A 14338-nucleotide genomic window follows, 5' to 3' on the forward strand; every position below is an offset into this window, starting at 1 on the left:
TCCAGGGACTTTCTGAGGTAGGAGCAGCCCGGCAGCTCGAGAGAGAGCGGCCCACGTGGAGGGGGCGTTCCCAGGCTACACGTGGAGGGGGCGTTGCCAAGGCAACGGCTCTCCAACCTCGCTTCTTCTGCCCACACGGAAGAAAAGGAACAACCTAGTCTCTGTGAAGTCTCTGCCCGCCAGAGACGGCTAGGAGGAGGCACGGCTCGTGCACCTCTTGACTTCCTGTTTCAGCTGTGGTAAGTATTCTGCTTCGACATGGGTGCTCCCCGGCGAAAGGCTGCTGCCAGGAATACTGAGGAGGCCCAGACAAATACTGAGGAGGCCCAGACAAGGGTCCCAATCTCTCAGAAATGGGAGGCAGCAACCAAGAAGACTGCAGAGACCCAGACTGAGGTCCTGCACATGCCTTATAGGAAGGTTTCTGCCAAAATGTCTGCGGAATCACAGACTGAGCCCCCAACCCAAGATGCTGGAGTGCAGGTCTCTGGCTGTACTGAGTGCCAGAGCCTGGCCCTTGCAGTGCTGGGTGAGGGAGGCAGTGATTGTGTTCACTGCGACCAGGTGAACTACTTGCTCAGCCTCGTGGTTGACCTGAAGGAGGAAGTGGAGAGGCTGAGAACTATAAAAGAGTGTGAGAGAGAGATCGACTGGTGGTGTCAGTCCCTCTCAGCTTCAAGTTCTCAACACACAGCCGAAGCTCCTAATGGAGCATGTCAGTCCCTGCCACCTCATACACAGGTGGTAAAGGGGAACCAGCCAGCTGGCAGCACTGCAGCGAGCCCCCTGTCCTCTCTTCCCCTCAGCAGTAATTTGAGAAGGGAGGAGGAGTGGAAACGGGTACCTGCTCGGCGGAAGGGGCATCCCCCATCCCGACCATCCTCGGCTCCCCAGGTGCCTCTGCAAAACCGGTTTGAGGCCCTGGAAATTGAGGGGGGACTAGTGAGAGTGGGGAGGCAGGTGCACCCCTGAAGTTGCCTCAGGTGAAGCGGTCACCCCGAAGCCTCAAGACTGCTTCTACACGTAAGGACAGAAGGGTGATTGTTGTAGGTGACTCCCTTCTGCAAGGAACAGAAGGTCCTATATGCCGGCCCGACCCTACCCGAAGAGAAGTGTGCTGCCTTCCTGGGGCACGGGTCAGGGACATTTCAAAGAAAATTTCTAGGTTGATTCAGCCTTCAGATTACTATCCACTTTTAATAATTCAGGCTGGCAGTGAGGAAGTTGGCAAGGAAAGCCTGAGGTCCATCAAGAAAGACTTCAGGGGATTGGGGCGAATACTTGAAGGAGCCGGGGTGCAGGTGATCTTTTCTTCTACGCCCGTGGTGTCAGGAAAAGGTACAGGGAGGATCCAAAAAACCCAGCTCTTAAATAGATGGCTTAAGAGCTGGTGCAGACACAAGAATTTCGGTTTTTTTGACCATGGGGCAATCTACACTGCACCTGGCATGATGGCTGCTGATGCACGCAGCCTGTCCCTGAGGGGTAAGAGGGTATTAGCTGAAGAATTAGCGGGACTCATTGACAGGTCTTTAAACTAGGAACGAAGGGGGAAGGGGGCAAAATAAGGGCTACTGGGGTTGAACGGTTCATTCGAGGGATTGTACCGAACTCCGCGGGCAATGATTGCAAAGTGCAACAGGAGGGAGTAGGGCAGGGGGATGCTGGGGATGCTGCTGTTCTAGCAGATCCTGGATCGCTTATGAAGGTGGTGAGACAGACAGCCTGGCTGAAGTGCCTTTATACTAATGCACAGAGCCTGAGTAACAAGCAGGAGGAACTGGAAACTGTGATGCACTCTGAAAGTTATGACATTGTTGCTATCACAGAAACATGGTGGGATGACTCCCACAATTGGGATACTGCCATCGATGGCTATAGACTCTTTAGGAGAGACAGGCGAGGTAGGAAGGGTGGGGGAGTCGCTCTCTATGTCAGAGATTGGATAAACTGTGAGGAGCTCCCCATGAAAAACAGTCAAGAACAGGTAGAGAGCCTGTGGGTTAGGATTAGAGAAGGGACTAATAAAGGTCAGCTGGTATTAGGGGTATACTACAGGCCACCTGATCAAGGGGAGGCTGCTGATGAGGCTTTCTTGCTCCAGATGCGTGAGGCGTCTGGCTCACGGGCTCTTGTCCTGGTGGGGGACTTCAACCATCCGGACATTTGTTGGAAAAACCACACGGCGAGCTGCAAGAGCTCCAGAAGGCTCTTGGAATCCATTGATGATAGCTTTCTGGTTCAGGTATTGGACAGACCGACCAGAGGTCAAGCGTTGCTGGACCTGCTGCTCACCAACGCTGAGGAGATCATCAGAGGCGTCAAGGTTGGAGGATGCCTGGGCTCCAGCGATCATGCCCTGGTTGAGTTTGTGATCTCAAGTGATGTGGGCCTGACAAAGAGCAGGACCAGGACGCTGAACTTTAGAAGAGCAGATTTCAAGCTACTCAATGGAATGCTGGCCAAGATCCCCTGGCGCGCTGCCCTCAAAGACAAGGATGTTGAGGAGAGCTGGCTGCTCTTCAAGGATGCCCTCCTGGCAGCACAAGAGATCTCCATTCCCCTGATTAAGAAAGTGGGCAGGAGAGGTGGAAAACCAGCATGGCTCAGCAAGGACCTGCTGAGAGAACTGAGGGTGAAGAAAGGGGTGTACAAGTTCTGGAAACAAGGCTGTGTCACCCGGGAAGAATACAGGGATGCCGTCCGGATTTGCAGACGTGGGATCAGGAAAGCCAAGGCGCAGGCAGAACTGAACTTGGCGAGGGACGTGAAAAACAATAAGAAAACCTTCTACAGGTACATTGGCCAGAAGAGACAGGCCAAAACGGACGTACCTACTTTGGTAAATTTAAAAGGAGAAATGGCTTCAACAGATGAAGAGAAAGCTGAGGTGCTGAATGAGTTCTTCACCTCAGTCTTTACTGGTGGCCAGGATTCTGGTCTTTTTCACGTCCCTAAGTCTTGCACTACCATACCTCTATGTGGGGACCAAGGAGGTAAATCCCTTCCCACTGTAAGGGTAGAGCAAGTCAGAGAGTGCCTCCTTAGACTGAATGTGTACAAGTCTATGGGGCCAGATGGCGTGCATCCCAGGGTCCTGAAGGAGCTGGCTGAGGTGGATGCCGAGCCGCTCTCCATCATATTTGAGAAGTCGTGGCTGTCAGGTGAGGTCCCGGATGATTGGAGGAAGGGTCACGTCACTCCCATTTACAAGAAGGGGAGCAGGGAGGACCCGGGTAACTACAGGCCGGTGAGTCTCACTTCCGTGCCTGGGAAGATTATGGAACAGATCATCCTGGACAACATGCTTGATCACATAAAGAACGAGCACGTGATCCTAGACAGCCAGCATGGCTTCACCAGGGGAAGGTCATGCTTAACTAATCTTGTGGCCTTCTATGATGGAGTGACGGCGTTGGTGGACGAAGGGAAGGCGACCGATGTCATTTACCTGGACCTGAGCAAGGCCTTTGACATGGTCCCCCATCACATCCTCATCTCCAAATTGGAGGGAAGTGGATTTGATGGGTGGACAACTAGATGGATAAGCAATTGGTTGAAAGGCCGCAGACAGAGGGTGGTGGTCAATGGCTCTATGTCCAGGTGGAGGCCGGTAACGAGCGGTGTCCCTCAAGGGTCTGTCTTGGGACCGGTGCTCTTTAACATCTTTATTAATGACATCGATGAGGGAATGGAGTGCACCCTCAGCAAGTTTGCTGATGACAACAAGCTGAGTGGTGCAGTCGATACGGTGGAGGGAACGGATGCCATTCAGAGGGACCTGGACAGGCTGGAAAGCTGGGCTCGGGTGAACCTAATGAGGTTCAACACGGCAAAGTGCAAGGTTTTGCACTTGGGCTGGAAGAACCCCAGGCACTTGTACAGGCTGGGAGGAGTTGTCCTTGAGAGCAGCTTGGCAGAGAAGGACCTAGGGGTCCTAATAGATGAGAAACTTAACATGAGCCAGCAGTGCGCTCTGGCAGCCCGGAAGGCAAATGGGATCCTGGGCTCCATCAGGAGAGGGGTGGTCAGCAGGGATAGGGAGGTGATTGTCCCTCTCTACTCTGCTCTTGTGAGGCCCCATCTGGAGTACTGTGTCCAGGTGTGGAGCCCTCAGTACAAAAAAGATATGGAGATTTTGGAAAGGGTCCAGAGGAGGGCCACGAAGATGATCAGGGGGCTGGAGCACCTCCCCTATGAGGACAGGCTGAGGGAGTTGGGTTTGTTCTGCCTGGAGAAGAGAAGGTTGCGGGGTGACCTCATTGCAGCCTTTCAATACCTGAAGGGAACTTACTCCCAGGAGGGGAGCAAACTCTTCGAAAGGGCTGATAATAGCAGGACTAGGGGAAATGGTTTTAAGTTAAAAGAGGGAAGATTTAGGTTGGATGTTAGGGGGAAGTTCTTTACTAGGAGAGTGGTTAGGCCCTGGAACAGGCTGCTCAGGGAGGTTGTGGATGCCCCGTCCTTGGAGGTGTTCAAGGCCAGGTTGGACGGGGCTCTGCGCAACCTGATCTAGTAAAGGCGTATGTTGGTGGCCCTGCCAGGCAGGGGGGTTGGAGCTACATGATCCTTGAGGTCCCTTCCAACCCGGGTGATTCTGTGATTCTGTGATCTGTGATTCTGTGATCGGTGTGGCCTAGGTGCTCATGGACCAGCTCTTCCCTGACTAATGGCACTTCTTCCATTCCCTAGACCCTCATACTAATCACCAGGGTCTGGCATTCCTGAGGGAGAGTTTTTTCACAAAAGACAGAAGCAAAGAAGGCCTACAGCTTCTCAGCACACTCCATTACCATAACACCCCCCTCACTTAGTAGGGGACCCACAGTCTCCTTAATTTTTACTCTTAACATAGTCTAAAAAGCATTTTTTATTATCCAATTTAATAAGTGTCAACCCATTTATGTAATACGATGTACTGCCTGTGAGAAAGTGTGTGAGGTAGGTGAGCCAGTCAGTGCAGGTTCTGTGGCGAGATGTTTATAACTGAACAATACAGACTGTTAATGGAAAGATACACGGTATTAAGGGTGTTGATGGGAAGAACTGTATTGTTTGACAAACTGTTCTGAAGGTATAAGAAAGTATAATTTTTGATGGCATATGGAAGTGTACTTGAGGGTATGTGGAAGTATAAATGAGGGTTCAAATAGTGGAAGAGTTTACAGAGGAAAAAAGGGTTAAAGAGGAAGTGAGTTTATCTGCACTGACATGAGAGCAACCCCCTGCACCGCTCCTCTGTGAGCAGAGCAGAGCAAAGAAGAGACAGAGTCCCCATGTATCAGGTAGTGTTATTCTACTTATACAAGGATGAGCTCAAAAGAGAAGAGGCGGATATTCCTCTCTGCTCCATCTGTGGCATACTCTGGAGTTCAAGGCATTGCAAAGCTATGGCACGTCTACGTTCTTGAACTGATGACACCTTAGTGTGCTCAGGGCTCTCATTTCAATTGCATCTAAATAAATGTAGGGTCATGTCAGTTGACAGGAAGCTGGCAAATGTTGTCTCGTAAGGAAGAGCAAGAAAGGTGACAGGGGCAATTATGGACCTGTCAGTCTCACTCCAGTGCCTGGTAAAATGATGGAGACAATGATGGTGGGAGTTATGGAAAATCAGCTGAAGGACAACTCTGTCATTGGTCACAGCCAACACAGCTTCCAGAGGGGAAGGTCCTGTTTAACTATCGGACTTTTTATGACAAGGTTAGCAAATTGGTTGATCAAGGGAAGCCAGTTGAAGTTATCTTTGAGGATTTCAGTAGAGCTTTTGATACTATTTCTCACAACACCCTTCTGAGCAGAATGTCCTTCATTCCGCTAGGCAGAAATATAACATGGTGGGTGAACAGTTAGTCAATAGGTCAGGCCCAAAGCACTATAGTCGCTGGGTTCCATCAGGCTGGTAGATGGTCACTATCAGGGTTCCCCAGGGCACCATTTTAGGGCCACTTCTCTTTCATGTTTCTGCGGATGACTTGCATGAAGGACTAGAAGATGTTCTGAGCAAGTTTGCTGATGAGACCAGATGAGGAGGTGCTGTTGCCTTCAATGAGTGGGGAGAGATGTGGACAACTCAGAGAAGTGGGTACCAGTTGGTCCTAAGCACCAAGTGCATAAAGCATAACAAGTGCCTGATTGTGCACCTGGGTAGGGGCAATCCTGGACATACACACTGTCTGGATATGGGACACTAGAGAGTGGTCTGACTGAAAAGGATTGGGGGTCCTGGTCAACATCAAATTGAACATGAGTCAGCAGTGTGCCCAGGCACCCAGGAAGCTCAGCGGTCCATTGGAGTGCATCAAGCAAGGCATTGCCAGCAGGGTGAGGGAAAGGATTGTCCCTGTCTGCTCTGCACTGCTGCTGCCTCACCTGGAGCACTGGGTGCACTTCTGGGCAACACAGAACATAAAGGACGTTAAACCATGGGAGGGTGTGCAAAGGAAGGCACTGGAACTGAGAGAGCTGAAGTTCAGAGTTTCATTGGGATTGACTGCTTGTTCAGACTGGGCCCTTCTCACATCCCACATCCTGCCATGAGACACAGGACTCACATGGAACATGAACCTCACAGTGTCCCTGCAGCCCATGCAGAGCCTGGGATCTTCTGTCCCCATGTCTTTCATTTAACATCATACTGACCTCCAACCTACTGCCCCAGGAAGGATCCTTAGTCAGCATGAGGTTCTCTCTACCAAGGGTCTGGGGATCAGGGCTTGGCCTGTCTGCTTCATAAGACAAAGAAAGGATTTCTCAGCATCAGAGCCACCATGCCAGTGCCTTTGCCTGCCTGTAGTCATATCTTCCAATTATCTGCTCTAACTAGTCCCTAGGGAAGCATGCTTGTTATTGTTCCTCAGTGGGCCCATTAATACTCCAAGAAAGTTCACTGTTACTTCTGACTTTGTCTTGCTGAGCACTCTGTGCAAACTTCTCTCTGCACTGGAGGTTGATGGACTCAGCACCAAATGCACCCTGGGGCTCATTATAACCTGAAGAGCCTCCTGTGCCTTGTGCCTTCCTGTCATTTTCTTCAAGTTTTCAGACCTTGTGCAGCAAAATGGAGGGGTACCTGGAGAGATCTTAAAGAGGAAGAATCCAGCAGACATTTACTGTCTATTTATTTAGAGCTGGGTATAAACAAGTTTTAAAGCAGCACTGTGCAACTGGTATCAATCCAGGATGTCCCCAATGCGTTCTATTCTGTGTCAGCAAATGTTCTTCTCAACCACCCCACCCCATTTCTACTCACATTGGCCCCATGGGACTTGCATCACTTTTCCTCACATCACTCTTCTCCTCTGCAGCCACCCGCTCAGTGTTTAGTCTCCCTTTCAGCAACTCGAACAGGCTTTCCTCAGAGAATCAGCTGCAAACGGGCAAGGAAAGAATTCTTTTTTTTTTTTTTTTTTTTTTTTTTTTTTTTGCCAACAAACAGTAGGAAAGGTGATGCAATTGAATGAACGGTAAAACACAGTGATCTACTGCATGTCATGTCCAAGCTGCTTCTATTGAGGTTTGACATTCACAGGGAATAACTGTACAAGAAGTGAGTTAGACATAGATAGGAAGGGACTGATGGAATCACAGTGAAGGACTGGACAACTTGTGATCTCGAGCGATGTGGGCCTGGCAAAGAGCAGGATCAGGACACTGAACTTTAGAAGAGCAGACTTCAAGCTACTCAATGGACTGCTAGCCAAGATCCCCTGGCGTGCTGCCCTCAAAGACAAGGATGTTGAGGAGAGCTGGCTGCTCTTCAAGGATGCCCTCCTGGAACCACAAGAGGTCTCCATTCCACTGAATAAGAAAGTGGGCTCCACTGAATAAGAAAGGTAGGAAACCGGCATGGCTCAGCAAGGACCTGCTGAGAGAACTGAGGGCGAAGAAAGGGGTGTACAAGCTCTGGAAACAAAGCTGTGTCACCTCAGAAGAATACAGGGATGCTGTCCAGACTTGCAGACGTTGGATCAGGGAGGCCAAGGCGCAGGCAGAACTGAACTTGGCAAGGGATGTGAAAAACAATAAGAAAGCCTTCTACAGGTACATTGGCCAGAAAAGACGGGCCAAAACAGGTGTACCTACTTTGGTAAATTTAAAAGGAGAACTGGCTTCAACAGATGAAGAGAAAGCTGAGGTGCTGAATGAGTTCTTCACCTCGGTCTTCACTGGTGGCCAGGATTCTAGTCTTTTTCATGTCCCTAAGCCCTGCATCCCCAAACCTTTATGTGGGGACAGTAAGGGCACAGTAAGGGCAGAGCAAGTCCAAGAGTGCCTCCTTAGACTGAATGTGTACAAGTCTATGGGGCCAGATGGCGTGCATCCCAGGGTCCTGAAGGAGCTGGCTGAGGTGGTTGCCGAGCCACTCTCCATCATATTTGAGAAGTCGTGGCTGTCAGGTGAGGTCCCGGATGACTGGAGGAAGGGTCACGTCACTCCCATATACAAGAAGGGGAGCATGGAGGACCCGGGGAACTACAGGCCGGTGAGTCTCACCTCCGTGCCTGGGAAGATCATGGAACAGATTCTCCTGGACAACATGCTCAATCACAGAAAGAATGTGAATGTGATCCGAGACAGCCAGCACGGCTTCACCAGGGGAAGGTCATGCTTGACCAATCCTGTGGCCCTCTATGATGGAGTGACGGCGATGGTGGATGAAGGGAAGGCAACCAATGTCATTTACCTGGACCTGAGCAAGGCCTTTGACATGGTCCCCCACCACATCCTCATCTCCAAATTGGAGGGAAGTGGATTTGATGGGTGGACAACTCGATGGATAAGCAATTGGTTGAAAGGCCGCAGACAGAGGGTGGTAGTCAGTGGCTCTATGTTCTGGTGGAAGCTGGTAGCGAGTGGTGTCCCCCAAGGGTCTGTTTTGGGACCGGTGCTCTTTAACATCTTTGTTAATGACATCGATGAGGGAATTGAGTGCACCCTCAGCAAGTTTGCTGATGACACCAAACTGAGTGGCACAGTTGATACGATGGAAGGAAGGGATGCCATCCAGAGAGACCTCAACAGGCTGGAAAGCTGGGCTCAGGTGAACCTAATGAGGTTCAACACGGCAAAGTGCAAGGTTTTGCACTTGGGCCGGAAGAACCCCAGGCACCTGTACAGGCTGGGATCAGAAGTCCTTGAGAGCAACTCGGCAGAGCAGGACCTGGGGGTCCTGATGGACGAGAGACTCAACATGAGCCAGCAGTGCGCTCTGGCAGCCCAGAAGGCAAATGGGATCCTGGGCTCCATCAGAAAAGGGGTGGTCAGCAGGGATAGGGAGGTGATTGTCCCTCTCTACTCGGCTCTTGTGAGGCCCCATCTGGAGTACTGTGTCCAGTGTGGAGCCCTCAGTACAAGAAAGACGTGGAGATTTTGGAAAGGGTCCAGAGGAGGGTCACAAAGATGATCAGGGGGCTGAAGCACCTCCCTTATGAGGACAGGCTGAAGGACCTGTGCTTTTTAAGCCTGGAGGAAAGAAGGCTGAAGGGTGACCTCATTGCAGCCTTTCACTACGAGAAGGGATCCTATAATCAGGAGGGGAGTAAGCTCTTTGAAAGGGCCGATAATAGCAGGACAAGGGGGAATGGATTTAAGTTGAAAGAGGGAAGATTTGGGTTGGATGTTAGGGGGAAGTTCTTTACTAGGAGAGTGGTGAGATTCTGGAAGAGGCTACCAAGGGAGGTTGTGGATGCCCTGTTCCTGGAGGTGTTCAAGGCCAGGTTGGACAGGGCCCTGGGCAGCATGATCTGTTAAGTGTGGAAGTTTGGTAGCCCTGCCAGGCAGGGGGGTTGGATCTTCATGATCCTTGAGGTGCCTTCCAACCTGGGTCATTCTGTGATTCTGTGATTCTTTGATTCTTTGATCCCATTCCAGAAGCAGGATTTAATTTAGGCTGGCTGGGGCTGGCATCTACACCATGGTACTAGTGTTCAGAAGTTGGCGCACAGTTATGAGACGCATTGTGGGGCTGAAAGTTGTCCAGCAAGCATTGTCACTACCAGGGCATGGCTTTCCTGAAGGTTCTCATCTGCACTTGCCAGCTGGCAGGGGGTGTGCTGGAGGCCCCAGGGAATTGCCATTCCAATGAGAGCCCAGAATAAACAAACATGTCAACTGTGAGAAAATGTAGGTGTGTCACAGCTGTGGAATGCCTTAAGCTCTGGAATTTGCAATAGATGGAGAATATAGAACGATCAGTTCTGAATAACGCTGCACTCTCAGGTGCCCATTACTCGAACATCTGATGTCATTCAGGATGCCCAAAAATACTCCCATGCCTTGTCTGGCCCCCAGCTAATGCTCAGGAAGGAGGTGGTTCTCTCAGATGTCTACCACAGCCTGCAGGCCCTGCTGCATACATCTATGAGCACCACAGGCACCTTGTGCTCACTGAATGACTGTTTTTGAGCAAGTCATTCCATCTTAAGAAAGGCCAAGGATTCAGACCAGGGGCTCATGCATACTGTCAACTCCTTGTGCACATCTGCTTCGAGTCAAGAGGAGTACCATCTCCCATGGGTCTGTGGGGAAGTGAATCTGCTTTCAACCCCAGGGTTTTACATCTGGACATGAGACACCTGCACTGATTGCCTCATCTGAATGACAGCCCTGCAAAGGGGGAGTCAGAGAGTCCCTGTCCTTGTCTCTGTGTTGTTTTTATTAAGGGCCAGGAGCAGAGCTTTCCAGGTGAGGCATTTACACTCCTGCTAGGCAAACACAATCTGTTAGGACGACCTGATACAGTAAAAGAGTTAGTCTCAAAGGTAGAAGACAGGTATATGGGCCCATAAACAGGTAGGATGAGCAGTTACATTAAAGGAATAGCATCCTGCACCCTAAATTGAAAAAGCCAGACAGAACCAGGCTACTTCTATCAAACATGATGGGGTAAAAGGGACAGAATGAGGAAGACATTGAGTGTTTGCAAGGAAGATGCCTGATTTCATCCCCACGACCACTGCAGGAAGAACCCAGCTACAAACAGCGCATGTGCCAGAGGGAGGAACAGAACGTAAATGAGTTCCTGGAAAATAATGAATATGTAGATGAGTTCCAGGAGATCTGCTGAATATGGATCAGCGTGACAGTAAAATAAGTAACACTTCTGCTTGCTGGTGTGCAAGGAAGGACTGATCCCCTTTGCACCCTGTGCCAAATACATGCATTCCTGCATTAAAACCTAACTCCAGGTTAGAGAGGTTGTTTCCTCAACTCCAAACCATGCTTCTGGAATCAGTCTGTCCAGTTTATCTGACATCCAAGAGCCTTTTTCAGAGATGACCCTGCTGTCTATCAGGAACATTCAGCTCAGGAGCCCCAGGGAAATCTCCAGAGGAAGCACTGAGGAAGAGAAACTCAAATACTCTGGTGTGCTGAGCTGGGCTGGGCTCCTGGGGCACAGGGAGCTCATAAAAGAGGATGGTGCTGCAGAGACGGCTGTGCCCAGGAGCAGATCTCGTGCACAGCACAGCCTGCAGGTGACAGAAGGAGAGGAGAGAAAGGGGAGAGAGCTTCCAGGATGTGTATGCAGTGAGCAGGCTCAGAGCATGCTGCAGGAGCATTGCTGACAGACAATGACATGGTAAGTCTCACTTCAGGCTATACAGATGCTATTCATAGAGGGTTAACTATAACTGTGAAATCCCATAGCAGATCTGGCTGCAGGCACTGCATGTTTCATTAGAGTGGAAAAAGCCTTCTGCTCCAGCTGAGGGCTTCCGTGCTTCAGCATCAGAGCACAGCCCTGAGGGCTGCGTGTCCCAGCACGGCTGCAGGCTGTGCATGTGGGGCTGCAGGCGGGTGCCCAGGGCTGTCCTGCAGAGCAGGGTCCCTGCTGTGCCCCAGGGGCTGTGTGCCGGCTATGGGACTCTGCCGCCTGCCAGGCTCAGCACTCAGCCTGCCCGGTGAGTTGCCCAGGGTGCTGCGGGGAGACGTGTTGGGGGGGGAAGGAGCCCCCCGGTAGAAAGGCTTGTGCTGCCACAGCTGCTGCCTGGGGCAGGGGGATCACAGCTCCACTGCACAACTGAATGTTTCTAAGAGTTCTTTGCAAGAGGACAGCCTAGCCTAGACCGGGACTTTCCATCTCCTGTTCTTAGGGAAGGCAAGAAGGATTGTAGGCAGAAATCTAAAATGGGCTGCCTCATCTGGACACAGCTCTGAGATTCCTGAAATTCTCTTCAGTCTATTGTTTGTTTTGAGAGCAGTCACATGTGTTGTGTTTCAGCTTCTTCTCTCTCAAAGGGTGGAATTAGTTGAAATTATTATCATTTCCTCTTGACAAGAATAATGCACTTATCTTGCAAACAGGCATGTTTATCCTATAGATACTGAAAGGAACAGAGGTTGGGTTTGGGGGCTCTAAGAGCTGTGTGGGAAAAGATATGAGACAAGAAACAGATGAGAATAACCACGGAGATGGGATAAGATTAGAAGATGATAGGAAGGCTACAACTCCATATGCTTCTTCTGATAAGGCAATGTTGAACTTCATGAAATGAAATTGAAGTTATGGTGCTAAATGAACAATGTCAAAGGAGAATTAAAAGATTTCATAATACAGCAGAAAGAGTGTCTCTGAGAATGGTTTGAACCTGTTATTATCTTCTGCACTCTGAACAGGACTCCAAGCCCAGGAACAGCAGATGTCCAACAGCAGCTCCATCAGCGAGTTCCTCCTGCTGCCGTTGGCAGACACGCGGCAGCTGCAGCTCCTGCACTTCTGGCTCTTGCTGGGCATCTACCTGGCTGCCCTCCTGGGCAACGGCCTCATCAGCACAGCCGTAGCCTGCGACCGCCGCCTGCACACCCCCATGTACTTCTTCCTGCTCAACCTGGCCCTCCTCGACCTGGGCTGCATCTCCACCACTCTCCCCAAAGCCATGGCCAACGCCCTCTGGGACACCAGGGCCATCTCCTATGCAGGATGTGCTGCACAGGTCTTCTTCTTCTTTTTCTTCATGTCAGCAGAGTATTCTCTTCTCACCATCATGTCCTATGACCGCTACGTTGCCATCTGCAAGCCCCTGCACTACGGGACCTTGATGGACAGCAGAGCTTGTGCCACCATGGCAGCAGCTGCCTGGGGGACTGGGGTTCTCATTTCCCTGCTGCACACTGCCAGTACGTTTTCACTGCCTCTCTGCCAAGGCAATGTTGTCAACCAGTTTTTCTGTGAGGTCCCCCAGATCCTCAAGCTCTCCTGCTCAGCCTCCTATCTCAGGGAAGTTGTGCTTCTCTTTTTTGGTTCCAGTTTAGTCTTTGGGTGCTTTGTTTTCATAGTTGTGTCCTATGTGCAGATCTTCAAGACCGTGCTGAGGATGCCCTCTGAGCAGGGAAGGCACAAAGCCTTCTCCACGTGCCTCCCTCACCTGGCTGTGGTCTCTTTGCTTGTCATCACTGGCATTTTTGCCTACCTGAAACCCCCCTCTCTCTCTTCCCCATCCATGGACCTGCTGGTGGCACTTCTGTACTCTGTGGTACCTCCAGCAGTGAACCCCCTCATCTACAGCATGAGGAGCCAGGAAGTCAAGGATGCAGTGATGAAAATGATGACAAAATGTGTTTCACAAATATTGAACTGCCCTTCTTTTAGAATTCATGCTTTTTACTGATGCAAACTCTTTGTTTCTTTTTGTTTTGATCAGTTTTTATAACTGTAATGTATTAAAACTTATTCTTTTTTATTTTATACATATATATATATATATATATACTGCAATGCTATTCACTAAAACAACATTATTCAAGTCAATTACTCTTTAACTTGTAACTTCATAGTGTAGCCCAGATGCACTGTACATAATGAACCAGGCTCTCTGTGAACCTTAAAGGATGTGCAGTGACTCTGTCTGTCCTCCTTCTTGTGAGACATTTCTGGAGCTGCTGGAGATGGATGTTCTAAGAAACCCACAGTCCAGCAGGAAGCACACGGCTGTTCATCAAGCTGTGCGGTGACTTCATCCTGCAACAGCTGATGGGCTATCCCTGGGCTCCTGGCTGGGTTCTGTGCTTTCAGGTTCACGTCTGTCAGTGCCTCTGTGTGTTGGTGTTGTGATTTCTATTGTTGATATTCCACCACAGATCATCATGCAGAACAGTGGAAGTTAAAGAGTTAATGTCCTCTTTCTGTGTTACCACTGTTTGGGGCATTTTGGGTTCCCGGTTGGGGGTTGTGGGGTCGGCATCCCCAGGGGACGTGGCATGAAGAGGAAGCAGGGTGGGACTCTGGTGAAGGCTTTAGGGCCGCTGATGACTTTACGATCTTGACTCCCTAGATGTTCGCAGCTAGGCCAGTTACCAAAGTGACACCAAGGAGATGAGAGGTAAAATGGCGATTTAT

The 14338-nt window shown here is 50.3% G+C and overlaps 1 protein-coding gene across 1 annotated transcript; it reads left to right on the forward strand.

Moving 5' to 3' along the window:
• The first annotated feature begins 258 nt into the window (after positions 1–258).
• On the forward strand, positions 259–13610 carry LOC140265377 (olfactory receptor 14J1-like). Its single transcript, XM_072361293.1, has 3 exons — positions 259–942; positions 2246–2381; positions 12619–13610. The coding sequence occupies exons 1-3, from the start codon at positions 259–261 to the stop codon at positions 13608–13610; spliced, it is 1812 nt and encodes a 603-aa protein (XP_072217394.1).
• Positions 13611–14338: the final 728 nt, after the last annotated feature.

The sequence above is a fragment of the Excalfactoria chinensis genome, unplaced genomic scaffold, assembly GCF_039878825.1.
Source record: "Excalfactoria chinensis isolate bCotChi1 unplaced genomic scaffold, bCotChi1.hap2 Scaffold_85, whole genome shotgun sequence".
Classification (NCBI taxonomy): Eukaryota; Metazoa; Chordata; class Aves; order Galliformes; family Phasianidae; genus Excalfactoria; species Excalfactoria chinensis.

Coding starts and splice junctions, on each gene's coding strand:
- LOC140265377 (XM_072361293.1), top strand. CDS start 259: ATGGGTGCTCCCCGGCGAAAGGCTGCTGCCAGGAATACTGAGGAGGCC. Junction 943..2,245: donor TGGAAATTGAGGGGGGACTA/GTGAGAGTGGGG, acceptor TTTCTGGTTCAG/GTATTGGACAGACCGACCAG. Junction 2,382..12,618: donor GGTTGAGTTTGTGATCTCAA/GTGATGTGGGCC, acceptor CACTCTGAACAG/GACTCCAAGCCCAGGAACAG.